Source organism: Tachypleus tridentatus, chromosome 11 (genome assembly GCF_004210375.1).
Source record: "Tachypleus tridentatus isolate NWPU-2018 chromosome 11, ASM421037v1, whole genome shotgun sequence".
Taxonomy (NCBI): Eukaryota; Metazoa; Arthropoda; class Merostomata; order Xiphosura; family Limulidae; genus Tachypleus; species Tachypleus tridentatus.
The window spans coordinates 16670025-16693017 of NC_134835.1; the positions used below are offsets into that span (position 1 = coordinate 16670025).

The 22993-nt window shown below is 30.9% G+C and overlaps 1 protein-coding gene and 1 long non-coding RNA gene across 14 annotated transcripts in view; one reads left to right on the forward strand and one right to left on the reverse strand.

The window, feature by feature from the left end:
- LOC143231705 (uncharacterized) overlaps positions 1-16208 on the reverse strand; it is a 29429-nt gene extending 13221 nt beyond the window's left edge. For 2 of the 3 annotated variants that reach the window (XR_013017121.1, XR_013017119.1), the window contains exons 1-2: positions 4728-4848; positions 3591-4474 (exon numbers count right to left, since the gene is read on the reverse strand). This is a non-coding gene — a long non-coding RNA (uncharacterized LOC143231705). Of the gene's footprint in view, positions 1-3590; positions 4475-4727; positions 4849-16065 lie in introns of those variants that run through there. The other variant, XR_013017120.1, reaches the window with a different exon arrangement.
- The window catches only part of LOC143231703 (uncharacterized), a 46248-nt gene continuing 27034 nt past the window's right edge, over positions 3780-22993 (forward strand). For 4 of the 11 annotated variants that reach the window (XR_013017117.1, XM_076466299.1, XM_076466302.1 and 1 more), the window contains exons 1-3: positions 3780-3917; positions 17746-18054; positions 18419-18562. Coding sequence is in view for 10 of the 11 variants with exons in the window: in XM_076466299.1 (XP_076322414.1) it covers positions 17776-18054; positions 18419-18562 (423 nt within the window). In the remaining variant the exon portion in view is untranslated. Of the gene's footprint in view, positions 3918-4072; positions 4211-4421; positions 4498-17745; positions 18055-18418; positions 18563-22993 lie in introns of those variants that run through there. The other 7 variants (XM_076466300.1, XM_076466303.1, XM_076466304.1 and 4 more) reach the window with 4 other exon arrangements.

Consider the following 22993-nt stretch of genomic DNA (forward strand, 5'->3'; position numbering starts at 1 on the left):
ATAAAACCCCCAGAGAAAGCTTTGTTTGGTTATGGTGTTTTACCTATTTTTATTATTCAGTATTTTTACATATCACCTAAATCTACAGGATTCAGGTTCATTACAATATTTCCCACTGAATCCACAGGGTACCTAAGAACTGCTAATATTATCTTTCACAAAACATGGTCTGTCTGTGTGTGTGTGTGTGTGTGTGTGTGTGTTTTCTTATAGCAAAGCTACATTGGGCTATCTGTTGAGCCCACTGAGGGGAATCAAACCCCTGATTTTAGTGTTGAAAATCCATAGACTTACCACTGTACTAGCAGGAGGTGAACATGCAATGGTTTCACAATTTAATTTTCAAAAGGTATAGTAACTATATTGCAAAACAAAATGATAAAAACACATTATAACCTATCATATGGAATAAAAACTGCCAGGTTAATTTAAAATTATTTAATAAAAATCATTCAGTGTACAGTCCATGTAATGTTCACAAGTCACTTTATTTTCTCTTAATATTTTAAACAGTATGATAACTTGTAGGCTCCCTTTACAGCATTCCTAACTGCACTACTCCAACATAAAAATAAACTTACTTGAACAACTTCACAACTGAATAATCCTGTAAAGAAAAACAAGTCACTGAATGATTCACCACTAGTAAAAACAAAAATATTGACTTTCACTTTACTGGCCAGAAACAACTCTCTCATATAAAAACTGTTAGAATTTCTAAGCCAACTTTAACACACTTTTCAATATTAACATCACATACCCTTTAGTAAGCATGTAAATTACAACATGAAAAAAACAGCTTAAAAATGTCTTTAAAATATTGTTTAAAATATTTTAAGTGGTAAAGAAATAATTAGAAAAACAAAGATAGTATCATAAATCCAATGAATAAAATGTTTGAATATACATTAAAAAGTGCAGTATTATTTATATGAAATTATGTCTAAATAATTTCTTAAAAGATCTTATCAATGTTTATTCCATTAATGTTTAAAGCCTAATTCACACTCAAAATTTAAAATACAAGTTCAGATATATATAAAAAATATACATAAAGAAAAATGACAACTCCACATACCCTAACAAAATGTTTAGTTCTTCATGGTTGTTCTTGCACACCAACCCTGAAGGAATTATAAACCTACCCTTTCTTTTCAAGTAAATCATATATCCTCTTCTCATAATCCAGTAAAATTGCGATCTCCACTACTATGATGATTAGTAATTTCATAAGTCAGATATCGTATTAGAAGAACACATCTTAAACTGTATATTTATAAGATTATCTGAAGATAAAGAGAAGACATCTTTTACATTCTTTTCAAAAGATAATAAATCGATAGATCTTAACCTCTTCTTGTGAGATAACCCTGGAAGCTTTCTTTCTGAACCTTTCACAATAAATGAATATTACTTCATATTTCATAATGTCAAGACACTTTTCTTTAGTCATGTTACAGAGTTAATTTCCTTCTACATTAAACATGTGATCCAGATGATAACCAAAATTCATTGCCTTGTATTTAACATGAAGGTCATTTGCTATATATCTAACTTATCAAACAATCCTATTGATTCAGTAATACAACTTCAATAGTGCTAGAGTTTAATACAATCAAAACAAATGTTACTTATTATGCCTCAATCAATATTATTGGTATAAATAGTAAACAGCATAGGCAAAACAACCCTCGAGGTATACTATTAACAAGAACAAAATAAAGCAGTTTGGCTAGACTTCATTAATAACAACCTTACACTTTATACCATTGAATCACCCAACAATTAACTTATCTTTACTGAATCCCTAGCATGTGTTTTTTTTTATCTTTCTTGTGACAATTCGTTATCAGTTTTTTTTAAATTTGAAGTACATCACATTCATACCATTTTCTTCATCCACTGACAGATTAGTACAACATGATTTCCATTTGGTGAATCAATGAGTACTTTCATTCATATTTCACTGAATTGTTCTACCAAACTTTCTACAAAGAAGTAAGATTAACCAACCATTAATTCCTAAAGTAATTATTATCCTCTTTAAAACTTCAAGCTACTCTCCACATCTCAGACACCTTGCCACTATTTATTTACCAAAGATGAAAAAAAGGTTTGCATATCTGACTTTTGACTTCCTGTAATAAAACCCCCAGAGAAAGCTTTGTTTGGTTATGGTGTTTTACCTATTTTTATTATTCAGTATTTTTACATATCACCTAAATCTACAGGATTCAGGTTCATTACAATATTTCCCACTGAATCCACAGGGTACGAAGAACTGCTAATATTATCTTTCACAAAACATGGTCTGTGTGTGTGTGTGTGTGTGTGTGTGTGTTTTTTTATAGCAAAGCTACATTGGGCTATCTGTTGAGCCCACTGAGGGGAATCAAACCCCTGATTTTAGTGTTGAAAATCCATAGACTTACCACTGTACTAGCAGGAGGTGAACATGCAATGGTTTCACAATTTAATTTTCAAAAGGTATAGTAACTATATTGCAAAACAAAATGATAAAAAACACATTATAACCTATCATATGGAATAAAAAATTGACTTTTATTTTGAGCAACAAATTCGAGTTTTACATATAAGTACTTCTTGAAACTACTAATTTGTTACATATTACAAATTACAACTGTAATAAAAAATTGTTAAGAGACATGAACATTTCCTTTATTATTAGGATTTAATATTGCACAGATTACATTTTAAAAGATGTTCACTCTAAATAGATTAGCCAATATTCCCAGTAAACAGTGTAGAGAAAACATGTGAATTACCCAAGATAAAAAAATAGCCGTCCACAAATAATCAACAATTATATTCATAATAGTTTTCACTAGATTACAATAGATTTGCTGCTAAACCTGACTGCAATATTACACACCTTCTCTTAGCTCTTATTATTATTTTTGGGCCTGAATTAAATCATACTTGATGGCGTTTAAAACTATACTGAATTATGGCGCTTTTCTGCAACAGTAATAAATGTCTTCTAATGAAATTAATTTGATTTTGAATTATGCAGTAGGTATCCAATTGAGTAAACTACCAGGTTAACACAGAAAAACACTAATTATTAATAACAATATTCATATGCATTGCTTATGATAGAAACCTACTCACGCAATTTACAATAATTTAAATTCTGTTTTTTTTTAAAAAAAAGAGGCTTATTTCCTAGTTTCTTATGAAATAAGTTAATTTTGCTAAATAACTAACACCATTCCTTTTTGAACAGTAATTAAGGTATTGAATATTTTGGTATGATCCGCCCACAATTATCAAATATGTAAATTCACTATCATTTCTAGCCATTTGGGGATGTAAACAAAACGTTTTAATCGGTTGGTAAGGTTACATTAAAATTTCGAATATTGATTTTTTTGAATAATGAACTTCCTGAATTTCCTAAAACTTTAAGATAAATTTTTAGTTTTAAATTAAAATTCCGATAACTTTGGGATCTGTTCAATCTATCTCCTTTTTTCTTTACCTAAGATGAATTGGTACAGTTAAATTACAATTTTGTCTTTAAAAAAAATTGCTTTTATCTATCAAATTTACAAGGCAAGCTCACTTACAAGTCATTTTGTGCAAGCATGATTTTCCATTTCAGCAATCACACAGTTGATGACACACCACTAATGACGAAATCTGAATACAACTATCGAGTTCGTTTGTTGAATTTTTTTAAAAACATATTGGAATGGGAAACGCAATATTTATTTTTGAAATAAATATTTTCCTAATTTATATCTCAAAGACTTCGCGCCAACTGCAACGTATACAATCGATCCACGTTAATTTTCCATGACGTCAAGACATGCGTAGAAATAGTTCAAGTGTTGCCGCCATCATGGAAGCTTTGAACTAACAACGCCCTCAAGCGTTAAAGCTTGTATTAGTAGGTAAGGATATTGCTTTTTTAGATAACTTTTCATTTTTTCCCCATTCATTTATTGCTTAATTAGATGTAATAAAAAAGCACGTTTCATTTACAGTTTGTGTTTGAGTTAAATTTGTTCTGTTTTACTGAGGTAAAGAAAGTAATACTAGTAGTATAGGTCCACCCTCAAAGTACGTTTCGCGGCAGCAGTTTTCTCTCAACAACGACTAACTACGGTGTACATATTACGTTGCCAGTTTTCAAGTACGATTAACTTGCTTTGTTGTTCGTTGAAGGAAATGAAAGATAATTTAAGTAAGTTGGGCACTAATTAGAGGTTTTTAACTTGTATTTATTTAAAACGAGGTCATGTTTTTTTTGGTTTACCTGTAAGAATACTAAATGATTTTGCATAATAATGTAAAGTCACAAGGTACTCTGCCACTGCGCCATTTTTAAGCTCTAACGGCAAACTGTCCTCCTACATTCAACTTCAAGGTAACATGTTGGCTCGATACTTTAGTGACCAGATGGCGCTAAAATTAGGCAGATGGCGCTTGACTTTTTGTATCGTAAGATCTGGAAAAAAAAAGAGAAATTAGGTGTTTATATATCCTGTTTAAAAATAAAGAGATTGTTTATGTTACAGTAAATACCAATGATGCAATATACTATAGTACTATATGATAGGTGGCAGCCCCATATATGTGTGCTGTTGCTTTGTTACTAAGATAGGATTAGGCCTAACACTAGTGATATAACAATTTTGATATTAAGTTGTGTTAAAAGTAGTTGTAGTTACGTTTCAACATTAAGTAATATTAATACTGACCTAACCTGGAGGAAACAATTGCTCTTTGATCCTTCAAGGTTGTCCTCAAAGTTCTACATGTAGTAAAACTAATGCCAACAGTGATCACTTTATCAGAAAAATAATACTGACTTACTTGAACTTAGTATATCTATTTTTACAAATGATAACTTTGTGTACTTTCATCCTTCAGAATGTAGCACTAAGACAGTAGAAGCTTTTAACATACTGATATCCAAGGAGATACTGTCAATTTCAAATATCATCACATCAAGAGAAAATTAACTTTAAGTAATCTAAAACTATCTTTAATATTGTAATCCTTCTATTTCTGAACTCATATTAGTAATCTTCTGGATCTTTCCCAGTAAATATGTATATCCGTTTTGAGATAAAGATACCAAATTTTATACTGTGTTCCAATAAGACCTAATAATTAATTTTTATAAAGATAATTACCTCCTGACTCAATCATTGTGCCTGAAAATAAACTTTGTTTGTTTGTCAACCCTTCTGAATAATGAACTTGTTAATTGAGGAAAATAATTTATAATAAATGGCATTAAGTAAAACAGCATTAAAAAATCCTTACTATAAGTTACAAAATAAAAATTGTGAAGAAACTACACATAACTGCTCACTTTTCCTAACACCATAATAGTTGTCGTCCAACAAGTTGCTAATATAAATAGCATCTCAGATACAGACCGGCCAATTCTTATGACATAGGCATAATTGTTGCAGTGTTATGTAAAACGCTGGACATCTTTTACTGACCCTTTTATTCTACTAATAATTTGTGTCTCAATCTTACAAACACTTAAAATAATCTATTAAAAACAAGTCATGTGCGTAGTAAGTGTTTAAGGTGTGTTGGTAATATCTGGAGAGGAAAATGGTAGAGAAATTGTAGTTCTACTTGTTCGCAGGTGATTCCTTCTTCTGCTGGTACAGCAGTAAGTCTACATATTTACAATGCTAAAATCAGGGGTTCAATTGGACTCAGCAGGTAGCCCAAAATTACAAAGGAGATGAGATAGCACATAAAACGTGATCACTAATTCACCACAATATTTAGTTGATAGAGGATAGACTTTATAAGTTACTTGAATCAAGGAAATATATTATTTCTGAACAGTTGTACCCACATTTTTGATAGTTATAATTTGAAAGTACAATCTGAAGTCTCATTCATTTGTTGCTTGAAGAGAATCATATTTACTTTATTCAAGGATTTGTTAACTGGAGATGTGACACTATGTAATTTTGAATTCTTCAGATGTTTCGGATTTGAATTTCAAAGACAGGAAACATCAGTTTAAAAAAAGGGTAATTGGTTACAAAGTTGAGCCATTCTTTGCAAAGCATGTCAGAGAAAGCCAGCTCTCTATGAAGATGTTAGAAGTTCCTGTGAAACTGCATTAGGATATATGGAGGCCAACTCAACTATGAAATATTCAGAAGTAACAAACATATCTGTCAGAAAAGCAGTTATTTGTTATTGGCAGAAACTTTTCATCCACCAGATTGAAAGTGGTGAAGTCTATTTTTGTAACACGACACATAAATGCTAGATGTGAGAAAGTTTTCTTGTTTGTTTGTAAAAACAGGGCAAACTTTCATTGATCTGTACAAACTCCACCTAAGAATTAGTGCTGATAAGGAAAATGGGAAACGAAAAACTACGTTTCTGTCAAGAATTTACAGATGATTTCTAAAGAAAGCGAAGAGTGCCACCTACAGGGCTCTTAATCAGTCGTATACAGTAATTATTAGGTATTAAAGAAATGATAAATAGTAGTGACTCCATTTCCATTCTTTTTGTTTTCTCCTTGTCCTGGTAGGAAGTATTATTTTTCAGACTGTAATGCTGGAAAGTACACAAAATTTACTGTTTAATGAGAAAAAATGACAAAACTGTAGATAAAATTTTTATTTATTGATGGTAACATATACAAAAATGAGTTGGTGAAATATGTAGTAAAGATTTTGTCATTTTTTGTGCATGAAGTTTTTTTATTTACATTTAATGTGGTTCGCACTTTATTATTATATAATCTTTAGTTTTACTTGTAAGTTTTTATTAACATTTCTGTTAATTTAATTGATACATGTTAACTAGTGAACACCACTTATAAATTTTTTATTAAAAATGTAGAGGTAAATTTTTGTTAACCCATTAATGACAAGTCAAAGACCATGTTGTCTTCTTTGTTGACTTGTATTCAAAATTTTATTGAACTGCTATGTTATGAATTTATGTGAATAAGTTTGTGATGAAATTGTAACTTATAATTCAAACTTTAGTGTTATATATGAGTTAATTTCTTAATTTAAAAATAAATATAAAAAGAACACATATAAATATTAATTTTAGTGAGTCACATTGTATGTTGAATGCAATACTGTTTAAAATTAGATGTTTGTGATATCAAAATACCAAGCCTATAGTTTCCCATAAATTAGGAACTCAAATTGCTCATATTAACAAGCAAAAATATAAAATAAGAACTGCATATCTTTTTATTTTGCTGGCATGTGGCTTATGTAGTGAATCAAACACGGTAGCTCCTTGTACCTCTTTCCATTTTTGAAAACAGCCCTTTACGTACACTTACTTCAAAATATGATATATGAATAACTAATCAACAGTTTAAAATGTCCCCCTTCAGGTTTTTACAGCCATTTTAATCTGTGAAAAGATAACCACGTTATTTGGAGCCTGTCACAATTTCGGTATTTCATAGGTGAATGCATCTACACATATGCACATGTTAAGTATTTGTGCTGTAACTATTGATACAACATGTGTATCTTCACAAAGTTAGTAGAGATTTGGTAAAGATTACAAGTATTTTGAATACAAAAATCAGATTATTTTAAAGAAATATTTTTACCGAAGATTTGTTTGTGAAAATAGTCTGTTTCATTACTAGTGTGTGTGCAAAGTGATTTCATGTTATGATAAAAAATCTATTTGTTATCTCACAAATCTCAAATATTACTAACATAAACTCTAAAATCTCCGAAGTACATTTCAAATGTTTGTTTTCTTCAAAACATTCAATTTTATTTTGTCTAACTGTGTGGGATCTGTCACTTATCCAGCCTCTCATATCTGTCATAAAAAAAAAAATTAGAAAATAAACATGTTATGCTTTTCTTTCATGCTAGAATGATTACTAATTATAACGTGAAAATACAAATGTTTATTTTTTTATTTTTGAAATTTGCACAAAGCTACTCGAGTGCTATCTGCGCCAGTCGTCCCTAATTTAGCAGTGTAAGACTAGAGAGAAAGCAGCTAGTCATCACCACCCACCGCCAACTCTTGGGCTACTCTTTTACCAACAAATAGTGGGATTGGCCATCACATTATAATGCCCCATGGCTGAAAGGGTGAGCATGTTTGGTGTGATGGGGATTTGAAATCAATACCCTCGGATTATGAGTCAGTTAAATGCCTTAACCCACCTGGTCATGCTGGGCCACAAATGTTTAGTCTAAGTAGTTTAAGTCTCATAACATTATATATGAACATATATATTTATTATTTTTTGTTATACTGACCTTGCAGTCCTGCCTACCTAACATTACATATCTTACATTGATGAGTTGCACATGTACTTAGATCATGTATTCAGTAAGAAAACTGACTTTTAAGTCTTCTCTGTCTTGGCTGTGTTTTAGTGGATTAGTAATTTGTAATATACATTCACATTTCAATTATTATACAATATATCTATAGAGATTATTATTATTATTTAGAAGTATATTATTAAACTTATTTTTCTTAGAATATAGAACAATAAGCAGTAAAGCAAACAATTATCTCTTCTGCTACAACCTTTGAATTCAGTTGCTGCTGGACATACCGTATTTTCCGGTTAATAAGCCGAGGCCAATTTTCAGCTCTGAAAATGAGGGTTTTTGCTTATTACCGCCTAATAAGCTGAAGCCATTTTTAAAAAGTGACAAGTTTCTTCAAAATGATTTCTTAGTCTCATTTCAGCGTCAGCATGCATGTTGTGTGTGATCATTGGCGTTCTGTAGTAAAGCAGAACGTGTCGTATTGAGACAGAGATGGAATCAATATGTCATTCATTATTGGCTCCACTCACTGTAATTAGGTAAGCAATGAAATTCCAGAAACAACGTTTCACTTAACGTGCTTTGCTGATGGGACAAAATTACCGCCTATGGTAATTTTCAAAGTATAAGCCGACCCCCAAAAATCAGGTCCAAAATTTAGGGCCAGAAATTGGCTTATTAGGCGGAAAATATGGTAGGTTGTAGGGCTTTTATAATTTTGCATATGGAGGATATAAAAAAAATTAAGTTTTATATATATATAAAAGTGAAGAACCAGAAATTCATAAATAACTACACACCATATAATTCCACTATAATTTATTAAGCTTAGTAACTAAGATTTATTTAGATCTAAAAAATATGAAATTTCTAACATACTAAAGACAACACTTACCTCATTGAAACAAATTAATGTTGTAGCATTTTCAAATATTAAAATGTCAAGGAAAACCCCTCTGGGGCCATTCTAATCTGCTGATTGGTTATTCACATGTGAGGTATTGAATCAATTGTATATAAGGGGCCTTTTCCAAAAGTGGAAAGAGATGAATGGATCCACTGTGTACACAAGCCATATCTCAGCAAAGTAAAAAAGATATCAAGTACATATTTTATTTCTAACTTTTCAATATTGGTAATATGAGTTCATACTAAACTATAGACTTAATAATTTGACATCACAAACGTCTAATTTTAAATAATACTGCATTCAACATACCATGTGACTCATTAAAATCAATATTTAGATGTGTACTTATTTTTAAGAAACTAACTCATATATAATATTAAAGCTTGAATTATAATCTACAATTTGATTCCAAACTCGTTGGCATAAATTCATAAAATAGTAGTTCGATAAAATTTTGAATGCAACTCAACAAATGTAATGACATGGCCTTTGACCCATGGCAAAAGGGTTAATTCCTTAATGGTAATTAAAAAGACATCCAAATTAAAAGCACAATGGCTAGACAAGGTTTCTTTTCTTGGGGGGTCAAAGATATGCAACCCTCTTTCTTTCATTTTTTATACAACAAATGAGGGTGGGAAGATATCTGAAGATTTGAGAATTTTTAATAGATAAATATAGAGTACTGTGTAACTTACAATAAAGTTCAAATCCAAACTAAGAGAATAATACCAAAGTTAAATGGAAACTAGCTCCAACTTTTTAAATGTCCTCTTTAAACCACTATTAGACTGAAGAGTACATGTGAAATATCTAACCTAGTTTAAATTTAGTATTATTTCACTGGTGTAGATTTAAACTTTGTGATGATACGAGTTATCAAAGAAGTTATATACAAGTTAAATGTGTTTCTGCAGGGGAGAAATTCTACAGTGTTATGAGAAAAAACTTTAAAAAGTTAAGAGATAATATTATTTCTCTATACGAATCACTAGTTAAGCCTTATTTGAGATATCACACACTGTTTTGATATCAGAGATGAAGAAATGGTATTGATTTATTGGAAACGTTTCTGGGATGACTCTTTGGATTAACAGAAAGGGAATAGTTAATATCTTTAACTTTCTGTCAAATAAAGAAAGATAATACGTGTCCTAAGTTTTCAAGATTATCCAAGAGATCAGAGTATAAATTCCTTTGTGCTATATTCTTATGACAGTTTAAAATTTGGATAACACAGACTGGATTCTGATTAGGACAGTTTTATTTTTTTTTAGTTGGTTGGTTATGGAATGAGTTGCTTTGAATAGTAGTGAACATAAGCTCTTTATAACAGCTTAAGAAATGAATTAAAGATTTTCTGAACAATGAAAAATGTGTTAAAATTTTCACTTAGGTTGGTTATATTAGAACAACCTTGAAGGTTTAATGACTCTTTGTTAACTATATACTATGTTAATATTTCTACAGTTCCTTTATAAAAATAAAGTGGTTATTTTCGTTATTAAAAATTAATATTTTTATAGCCATTAACATAGATATTCAAATGTAAAGGTAGTAGCAACATTCATGTTAACATTTATGTAGAAATATACCATGTTAACACTGAGGACAGTGTATATACGTGATGTCAAAATGCTAAGTCTATAATTTTGTACAAATTATGAACTTAAATTACTAATATTTATAAGCTAGAATATAATATCAGGTCCTTATATCTTTTTATATTGCTGAGATACAACATATGTACTGAATCAAACACAGCTGCACTAATCACTTCTTTCCTTTTTTTGAAACAGTCCCTTATATATTTGTACTTTAGTATATACGTGAGTAACTTATCAACAGATTAGAATATCCTCAGAGCTGTTTTCTCAGCTATTTTAATATTTGAAAAGGTTATTATGTCTTTTTGATCCAAGATTTCAATAAAGTAGATTGTGTCTTTCGTCTGCTTAAAGTTTCATATTTTTTAAAATGTAAGTACATCATAGTTACTAAGCTTGATAAATTATAATGGTGTCAGTGTGGTTATTTGTGATGTTTTTTGTTATTAAACTATGTATATAAAAGCTAAAGAAAATGGTTTGATATCTTCCATGTTCAAAAATTTGAAAGGCCTAGCCATCTATATCTGGAAGCAAACAAGTACAAAGGTCATAGAAGAGATGATTATTTGCTTTTTGATTTATTGTTCTTTATTTTAGTAAAAGTAAGTTTCATAAATTATTTCTAAATAGTTATAACCTATACACACACACATATATATATTGAATAATAATTGAAATGTGACTGTATATTACAAAATACTAATCCACTAAAACACAGCCAAGACAGGGAAGACTAAAGGTCAGTTTTTTCTTGCTGGATATTGTGACCTGAGTGCACATGTACCACATCAGTGCAAGTTATGTAATGTTAGCTAGGTATAATTGGAAGGTAAGTATAATAAGAAATAAGAAATATTTAGGTTATGCTACTTAGACTAAACATTTGTATTTTCATGTTATAATTAGCAAGCATTCTAGCATGAAAGAAAAGCATAACTTATATTTATTTTCTAATTTTTTTTATGATGGATACGAGAAGTTAAATAAGTGACAGATCCCACACAGTTACCATAGAAAATATAATGTTTTACTGAAAACAAACATTTGAAATGTACTTAGAAGGTTCTATAGATTAATATTTGAGATTTTTGGGAGGAAAAATACTTTTTTTTAATCATAACATGAAATCACTTTGCACTCAGAGTAGTAAGGAAAAAGACTATTTTCACAAATAAATCTTTAGTAAAAACATTTCTTTAAAAATTCTGATTTTTTTGTGTACAAAATACTTGTAATATTTATTAAATGTCTACCAAATTTTGTAAAGATACACATGTTGTATTAAAAATTATAGTGCAAATACTTGTGCAAATTTGTAGATGAATTTGTGCGTATTATACCAAGCTTGTAGTGAAAGGGTTAATATCTACATGAGTGAAGTCAATTCCAAAACTTATCAAAGAATCTCAGATGCAGGAACGTAGCTATCATCTTTATGTAACATTTTGGAACAACATGTTACCATCTCAGCTGTTCTATCCTCTACACTAAATTAAAATAAATAAATGAAAAAGCCAACTCTTATTACTCATATACCTACCAAGCTTTTTTTAAACTCACTTATATTTACTGCTTCTATAACATCTCGAGGCAACTCATTCCAAAGGCCAGCTACACTGTTAAAAAAATGAAACTGTTTTACCTCAAGATGACTCCTACACTCCCAAAATTTAATTTGTGTCTGCTCGTCCTACTATTCTCACTGTTAAATATAAAAAATGTTGCATCAACACAATGTTTCCTGTTGATTGTAACACCTCAGTCAGATCCTCTGTCTAACTCTTCTTTTTAAAGAGAAAACAATTTGAGATATTTCGGTCTCTCCTCATGTTATAACCTTTTCATCCCAGGCACTGTTCAAATAGCCATTCTCTGATGTCTTTCCTAAAATAAGGAGCTCAAGACTGAATATATTTATCTGAATGTGGCCTAACCAGTAACATGCACAATGAAATTATAACCTCTTTAGACTTACATTCAAAATTGATGTAGATACAACCTAAAATCCTACTTGTCCCACCACTAACAATGGCATACTGCTTGGATTGGATGGTTTTACAGACTGATCAACTATTACAGTAAGACCCTTTCCTTCATAACAATATTAATGTTATTCACATCCATATTGTACTTATTATTCAAATTATGATAGCCCATATGCATTATCTTACATTTATTATAATTAAAGTCATCTGGCATTTCTTTACCCAACTCACTGAATGATCTAAATCCTTTTGTAAATGAGGAGCATCTTCTTCACAACTAGCCACACCAAAGATCTTAACATCATCTGTAGATTTAAGTTATTTATTGAATTTTCCTTAATCTTGTCATTGATGTAAATCAAAAAGAGCAAGGGTCCCAAGTCTGAGTCCCGAGGTACCCTACTTGGGACATTCATCCAGTTTGACTGAACTCCATTTGTAACAACCATTTGTTTTCTTCCATTCAGCCACTCTTCTATCCAATTTACTATATTTTCCACCATACCCATAAAGATAACTTTTTTTACAAGCCAACTGTGTGTCACCTTGTCAAATGCATTCTGAAAATCCAGTAACATTTTAAAGAATGTAAAAGGTTTTCAGCCAACCTTTCTTATACATCCTTTTGATGTTGTAATTTTCTGTTTCATTAATTTTATGATTTTTTTATAATCTTCTAAATCATCTTAACTTTGTGATGATTATCTTTTAAACTTTTTGTAAACCAACCAGATGTTCTACTTGTAGCTACCCTTTTCTTACTATAAGTAATATGTTTACCTCCAATATTTAAAATGTTATCATTAACAGTTTTCTACATCTGGTCAGTGTCTCAATAATTCAGTTACCCAATTTACAATAGATAATTATTGTTGCATCTCTTGAAAATTTGATTTTTTTAAACTTGTAACCAAACTATCATTATTCCTTATCTTCATGTGCAGCAAAACACTGAACCTAATAGAACAGTGATCACTTGCACAGAGATATTCTACACTTTCATTTATGTATTTGAAGTTAACAATAAATGTAAAATAACATTGTTTCTAGTTGATTTCTTGACTAACTGGTGAAAAAATCCATCCTGAACAGTTTTCATAAATCATTGTCATTCATGGTTTGACTCTGATCTATATGCTTGAAATTAAAATTTCCCATAATTATGACATCATTAAAGATGAAGTCTTAACCTCTTTATAAAGTTTCTCATTTATTTCTTCATTATCATTTGGTGATCTAAAACAAATTCCCACTAAAAGCCTTTTCCTTTTATTTCCATTAACAGAAACCCAAATAGAATCAATCTCCTTGCTATTATATTTATTATCCTGAATTAAACAGGATGTAACTCACATTTTATATATAAAGCCACTCTTACTCTTTAATACTGTATCCTTATTAAAAAACCTTTAACCCTGTATTTCAAAGAAATTTATGTTATCAAAATTAACTCTTAAAATATATCAGTTATTCACATTATATCAAAATCCTCCAGCCCTATAGTGCTCTGAAGTCTTCTGTTTTATTTTTTTTACTTCTAGGACTACAATAATAACAATTAAGCCTATTTTATAAGCACTTCTATACTTATTTTATATGCTATTTTGTGTCTCTTATTTTCTTTATTTTTTTTTTTCATATTGTTTTTCCTGGCTCTCACCACTGTCCTATCTTAGTTTAAAACTTCCCTTGCAGTGGAGTTAATAACCTTAGCAAACAAACCAGTCCAGATCCTATTTAAATGTAAGCCATTCATATCATAAAGCTCTCTTCATTCACTGAAATGATTCCATAAGTCCAATCATTTCTTACACATTAATTGAAGCCAAGCATTTAGTCCTAGCAAACAACTTACAACCTAATCCCAACATTTAATTCTCAGCAGTGTTCCCAACAAAATTAACTTATGGCTTTTTACTTTAAATACCTTTATCAAACCATTATAATTATTAATTAGCTCCTCTGGTACCCTTCCCCACATTGTTACCCGTTACATCCAACACAGAAACTGCATTTCTGCTAGCCCCATTCATTATTAATAGCCTTAGCAAACAAACCAGCCCAGATCCTATTTAAATGTAAGCCATTCATATATCTCCTGCTTTTACCAGTTGTATTCTCCATCTGTGTCCCTGGTTAACATAATCTGATTCTTCTTATTTACCTTGCAGACTATTCTGTCCATGTCTTGTCAAAGAATCACTTGTAACTCTAACCTAATCATTCACGTCCTTCTCTGACCCTTTTGTTTTCCTTCTCTCCAATAGTTCTACATCTAAAGAAGCCAAGGACTTAAATGTATTCCTCAAGAGAATAGTCCACTACAAAGGATTTACTACTTTTTACTGTACGAGTACTCATTGTAACTTCCATGAAGTTAATGTTAGCTGACGAATTCCTTACATGTAAAAGCTAAAACTCATCTTCAAATCTTGCTGCCATTTTTCATGGCTTACACTTTTCTTTTTCTTTTGCCTCTACTTTAATTAGGATAATCTCCACTTCTCCATCAACCTACAAACTACATAACACTTGTACACCTTCATAACTGGCTTTTTTTGAAAGCACTTGCCAATCTCAAGTAACCAAATAAAACCCACTTATTACACCTAACAAACTGTAACCACATAACTCATACACTAGTCCTAACTATTGTATATATACTTATAGCTTGAAAATATATATTCAATACCAAATACCAGTAGCCTATTGTTACTATTAAGCCTAACAAATAATGTTTAAGGATCAATTATATTATTCTTTTTGTAATAACTACTTTGTCTTACATTTAAGTAATAAAGTTTATCTTTAATTATGTGGGACTTAGAGAAAGAACTTAATAAGTTAATTCTTAAAATACCAAGAGACAATAAACTAGTTTTTAGATTTTATTTATTTAGTAAAATATTGTTTTTTATTGTGTTTTATGACTTACCAGTAATTGGAAATATACCTAAGCCTATTTTAATGTTGTAGTAAAATTTACAGTACTAAAATTTAGGTTAAAATTTTGAACACCTTACTTGTATTTATCAGAATTATTATAGCTAGTTATTACTGTTATTGAATCAAAATTATTATAAATGTTAATGATAATGTTAAATAACTTTCAGAATTCTGTAATAATATAATAGTTTTAACTTTTCAATGTCCTCCCTCTTCGTGAGTGAACATTATAAGCTCAGCCATCTTTTAATTTTCAATAATAACTATTCTGTCAACATCTTTTAAAAGCATAGTCCCTACTGTAACATTTTACTTACTTTTAATATGCTTGAAAAGTTCTTGATGTTAGTTTTAACAATAGGAACCATGTGTTTCTTGCAAACACTTTTAAATTTCCTCATTTCTTTTTAAACCAGTTCTTTATTCTTGGTCTTCCAGTCTCACAGAGGTTTGTCTGTGGACTTACAACATTAGAAACTGGGTTTAGATAGCTGAATAAGGTGGAGCATAGATAGCCCATTGTGTAGCTTTCTGCTTATCTTCAAAGAAACAAATCGTTATCTTTGTTAAAGTTCTGTGAACCTTTTACCCAGTAATTTAAACTTTGTGAACGTAAGACCTTTGAAAGAACCTTTGTTATATTCTTTATGCTTAGATTTCAGCATTCATTTCCTCTTTCAAGGAATACGCCCATCTTGAATCAACTGAAATGTATTATCTCTTCTAGTTGATCAATTACAAACTTATCCTTAAAACTCCATAGATGTAATATGTATTGATTCAATCTCTGGGAACCCTTTCTGTCAAATCTAACAGGCTGCAGTTCAGCCCCTAGATAAAGGTACACCACATCTTATAAGAAACAACTAAATACATTATAATCAGTTCAGCCCCTACATAAAGGTACACCACATCTTATAAGAAACAACTGAATACAGGAAATTTAAAATGACTCCTATAATATCCTTGACTTTTAAAACCTTTCTTTTGTTCTTATACTTCTAACATTAGAATTACAGAATCTTATCTTAATCCTTAAGTCCATCTGTCTGTCTCTAAAACTGTCATTTAACTTCTTACACTAAATCTCATCTATACAAATAAAGAGTGCTCAAAATCTTTTTTATGATTCCATGACCCATAATGTTTAGGGACTTTGTAGTCCTTACAAAGAAAGGCCTACATTTCAAAAAAATCTTAGGTTAGAGTTTGTTTTGTCTTTAAATAAATATGTTTAGAACTTCCCAGGATATTTTTCATTTAAACCTTGGATCCTGTTATGTAATTCATTCTTGCACTTAGACAACTGGAGCACTCTGAAGAGGGCTAAGGAGTTTCTGTATGTAATACGTAGCTCTTCTGCTTTACAGTTTTTAACATAATTTGTTCCTACATGTACTACAAAAAAAAAGAATGTTTTCTTGGTACCAGCAACAAAAATGTTATCATAACTGTTATATCCTGTACTTGAGAACCTCACAAGTAAACTATTGGAGCCCCATTAGCTAACTTACCAGTTCCTTAGCTTCATGACTTGTACTTTTCAAAAATGAATTTTAGTATAACTCACATACACACAGAAAGAAGTATCAGTATTTTGGGTAGTTAGATGAAAGTATTTTAAATGTATAATTGCTAAACAAACATTTTCTTATGAACTTATAAGAAACCACAACTTTTCACATAAGATGATGAATGTTTTTATTAATATAGTTGTTGATATACTTGAAGATGTAGAGAGGTACATTTTTTTGTAGAGTTACCTATCTAGCTTATTAATTAAAAGAAATTGTTGGGATTATAATTCATATTCACTTTTGTACTTCATGTTTTGCTAAGTATTACAATCAAATGGCTTTCAGAAAAGTAATATTCTGTTTGTGCATAAAAGTGCATAATTAATTATCAATGTATCTTAAAATTGTACGTTCCATTACAGTTTTTTCCATGTGTACTGTTTGCAGATTGATACTATATAAACAATTTTTTTGTTATAGATTTTTAGTAATTGAAAAATTTCCTGGGAGATGGATACTCAAACTAGAGAAATTCAAGCAGCTGAAGAAGAAACGATAACTGATATCCAGAATTATCTAGCATCTTTTAACAAAGAGATACAGAATGGAACGTCCTCATCTGCAGGAACTGCTGTATTTCATCAAATGTCTGAAGGGACACATTTAGTGGCTGCATTAAACGAGCAGTCTGGAGTACAGCCAACTACTGATGGGGCCACTACGTATTATGTTACCCATTCTGCTGATGGTTCCAGTCTGCAGGGCTATCACTATGATCCGAACAGTCAGGTATGTAAAACTGAGAAGCCAGCTACATTACTTAATATAAATAGTGGCATAGTTTAGTGTAAGTAGGTATTCCATGAGTATCCTCAAGGTTGGACTGTATTTAAACAAAGTTATTATGATTACTTCACTATTTTCAAACAGATAGATAACTAATGGTAATTTTTTTAAGAGCATACAAAACACTGTGATTTACATGAAGTAGTAGGAGGTAATGTAACATAAAACTGCCATACTAATTTTCAAAGATGAGGTCTGTTCTTTCAATTTGTTTTGGTGTGTGCCAAAACAAAATTGAAGCAGTTGACATATTAACCTTTATTAAGTCAATAAAGTAAGATTATATTGTGTACAACATTTCCTGAAGGTAAACCATGGACATAATGAAGATTTGATTCAAGTTGTACAAAGCCATGGAGCTGCTATGGCAACCCAGGTTTCTGAACAACCAAATTTTGTTGCTATGCAACCAAGATCATCTGCAAGTCATCATCTGGAAGGTGCTCAGCAAGTGAGTTTTTCAGTATACGTGAGCAGTTTAATTGTATCTCTGGGGTTTTGTGTTGAAACTTATAAATTTATTTACAACCACATACTAACCAAACAGGACTGGTTATAATAACTAAAACGTGAAAAAGTTCCTAAAGTGATTCCAGCCTTCTAGTAATACCTTTGTGTGAAATGACAGTATTTTATACTGATCATACCACCCACGATCTCTCGACACTAAAACCCATCCAGACATCAGCTAAATCTTTGTTAATGCTCATAACTAGCTCTCTGTACAGATATGCATTAATATTTTGAATTTTTTAATGTGTTATTTAAATTTTTTATTTTCATTTTCCAAGTTTCTTTAACCCTGTGTAGATGGGCTGGTGTGTTTTACAGGACCTCATAACTATCATGAAACTATACATAATTCTGAAATTACATAATCTATATTCACAAATGTTGGTAAGATTTCAGTAAACATTACAATCTTTTTATAAGGATTTTCTTAAGATTAAAATACTTGTGTTCATCTTACAGTTTTCAAATTTCATTTTTATTAATACTGAAACTTTCTTAATGAGTGTTAAACATTTTTCTGAGTAAAACTGTATTTAATCTGTTGTTTTTTACTGCCCTAACATTATATGGATTTGACTGAATTTGTAACCACCTTGCAACCATATAGCTCAAGTTACTTGTGGATATACATTTTTTATTATTGTTATTTTACACAATATTACCTGAGTTTACCTTATTTAATTTAATCAGTAAAAAATAAACTCAAAAAGCAAGAATTTTTGCTCTTTTGCTGTCGGCCAGCCAATGAAATTAAAATTATTTTTGTAATGATGGTACTAGTACACTGAATATTTTTTTTTATTTGAAGAAGGTACATAAGAACACAGAATGATAACATGAAAGAAACGAACAATATCATGTAACCATTATAATTTAACTAGCTTTCTAACTAACCCTCACTATGGGAAGGTTATAACGGCATGTCATGATTATTTATGGAATTACATTCAAAATGTAATTGAAGTACATTATTATCAATGTATGTGAATAAACGTAGCTTCAAAGTATCATTAATACATTATATTTAAATACTTTGAGAGAACTCTCCTCCTGATATAAGTACTGTTTTCCTTGCACATCTTTCTATGAGATTTGCATGTCACTATTCTTGAGTAATCTTTCACTTAAATTCATATGTTTAACATGAAGTGTACAATGATGTTATTACACAACAGTATACCTCCACCAATAACAGAACAAAAAAAACTTCCATGCACAGTAACTCCCTCTATGCACTTGCATTTTTGATAATTTCGTTTTTTCCTTGACGTTACATTAGCAGTAGTGTTTAAACTTCTTGTCTGAATTCAAGTTAATAATATTTGCATTCACTAATACAACTTTGGTCTTTGTTTTGCATTGGTGTTGTTTCAAAAGCATTAATTATTATTTCAAACTCTCAAACAAAGGTGACTTACTTGGTCTGATGAAAATGATCATGAGACACACAAAGAACTCCTTTTCCCCCTATTGACTGTTGGGGATGTTGCAGCTTTGTTGAAGATGTTTGGGATTACAGATTGCTTACTAGACTTCCCATTCCTTCAGCCAACTATGTCTCCTCAGCTCTAAATGGCCTGTTAGAATGTAATTGTAACCCGATACACCTTTGTAGTGTCTAAATATTTCAAGGAATTATCATAACCTTCCAATCTCTTTTCTTAGATATATCCCTTTCCTCAACTTTTGCCAGTTTCTTTTAATATTTGTCAGTCTTCACTTCTTGGATTTGCTTTGTTTACCTCATATGTCTTTCTTTCCATCCCTCTTGTCTTCTATTTCTTTTCTCCACCTTTCATCTGAGCCACTTTATCATGCCCCAGAGGGGTTTCTGTAGGGGTTCATTCCATTCTCTTTGTCAGCTTAGTTTCTTCCACTTCACCTTTTTCAACTTGATTCCCATGCTGTTGATATTCATGGGGTTTAGTGGCATTCTTCTTTCCTATACACCTTCCTCCTCCTTGTGTGCAGGGTATTCTTCATCTGGATATTTTTGGTAGTGTCCATTTCTCCTTGTAGACCTCACTTTCCTCCTCCTTGTGTGTATTCTTCATCTGGATATCTTTGGTAGTGTCCATTTCTTCTTGTAGACCTCATCTGCATTTGCATGACTTCGGTTGTTGTTATTCTCCTAGAGTTTTTTTCTTTCTTGATCTTGGGTTGATTTGTTTTGAATTTCTCACATAGCTACACGAGAGCTATCTGCTCTTTGGTTCCTGTTTCTCATCTGGATTAGTTTACCCCCACTTTTCCATATTCAGGTTTCAGGCCTCCTCTTTTTACTAATCCAACTACTACCTTCTCTCTGGTTCATTGCCCTGTAACTATCCTTTTACATTAGGTCCTGTGGGTATCTGTCTCTTTCTCTTTGCTAGTATTTGGTCTCAATTTCTGCAAATAGATTTTATTTCATCTCTCTTTTGGTCTTGCTCCTTTTCTTCTTCCTTCAATTCCACCTATGATCATTTCTCATATGGTCTGTGAATTGTAATGGTCGATGTGTCAGACACCTTCTTACAATTTTAGATGTTTTCTATACTCTCTCCATCATGTTCATGTCTTCCTATTCCTTGCTCTTCTCTTCAAGATAACTTTGGCCACCTTGCAGCTGTCATTCCATTTTTTAGACATTTGGCTTATATTGGCCTGTTTTCAAGTGGTAACCTCTTTTCATTCCTCCCTTTTGCAAGAGACTACTTGATTGGGGTGCCTTGTCAAGGTATACATATTCTTTCTCATACCTGTTAAAAATGTAGTACAGTTGAGCATTTTCTTCATCTCTTGTCTCAGTCGAGCTCAGCCTGTGAGCTGTGGAGTATCAGGTTAACAGGAATTGAGATTCTCATCTTATGTGAACTGTTCTTTTACTTTTGTGGACTCTGGTTTCCCTGGATCATTTTTTTTTGAGACATACAAACATCCACCTCTTCCAGTGAGCCTTGGGAAGTCCAAGGGATTCTTTCTTGGTTCCATTGTCCTTGATTGTGAATCTTTCCTCTCCATAAGGAATTATCCTGGTAGCTGGAATATGCTAGTACTACTTCCAAACCAGATTTATCTCTACACTGATGCATCCCTTTTAAATTGAGGTGCATCTCTCAATGGTATCATGATTTCTGACATTTGACCACAACAAGAGCATTCACCCGACATCAGCCTGCTTGAATTTGTCATTTTTTCATTGGGTATGTGTCCATTTCCTGACCCTTCTGGTGAATCATAATATTGGGTTGAGGAATAATTCGTGAGCATTTTTTCAAGTTAAAAAAATACATTCATAAATGAAATGCTTTCGCAAAATATTTCATGTCATTTGGTAGATAATTTTTTGCTCTAACAGATGGTGTGTTTGATTTTCATATGTCTTTAATGTTTGCTTTCATTTTCAGCTCATTAAATGGAATATCAAGTGGACAAAATCGAGCATTTTCGACACCATCTGCTTTTCGCATTTAATTTCTTGCAATTTCGTTTACAACAATGCATACTATATACCTAGGTATTACATGAAATAAAGTATCATAATAAATGTTTTGGGTGTAATGTGCTCATGCATTGAAGTATTGTATAGTCTTGCATGTAATGCTTGAATGAAATTATTTAAAAATGCTCACGGAATTATTCCTCAACCTAATACTTGTGTAAATTTTGTTGAAAAGCAATTTATTTACCTAGTTTTTATTTCTCTTTTCAAATTTACGACACTCTTTATTGGAGTTAAAATGAATGTAATAATTTATAATAGGTCTTGTTATTGGGGAAAATTCTCTACATGTAATCAGCAATTTCCAAACAGTGATTTAACCCATTTTTGATGTCTTTCTTTTTTGACATGCATGTAATAATTGTTTTGTTGACTGTACGTTTAGAACTTATTGAATTAAAAACCAGTTAATAGACAATGAAGGACATCTCTCTCTTGTATAAGAATCTCCATGTTGAGATTTGTGAGCAAAATGTGTAATGTTAATTGTAAGATGAACCAGCTTAACAATTCTGTCTTGCAACTGTTGAAAATTTTATCAACATCGTTGATTAAAAACAAAACTTCTAAACTGTGGGCTAACTGTTTATTCTATAATTAAACTTATTATGCCTGATAGATAAGTATTCACTGCATTGAATACTAGAACTAAAGTGTTCATTTGTAAATATTGATCCAAGTTTCTTAATGCCACAATTATAGTAACACTTAACAATTGCCAAAAGGATTTTGAATGAAGATTTTCTAAACGATTTCGTGTATATAATTACACTCACATTTATAAACATAAATGAATGTACATTCAACTTAACAAAGATTGTGAAAATGTCCTTACTTTAGTGTCTAACTTATGTTTCTTTCTATAATAACACTTCAGGAGAAGCA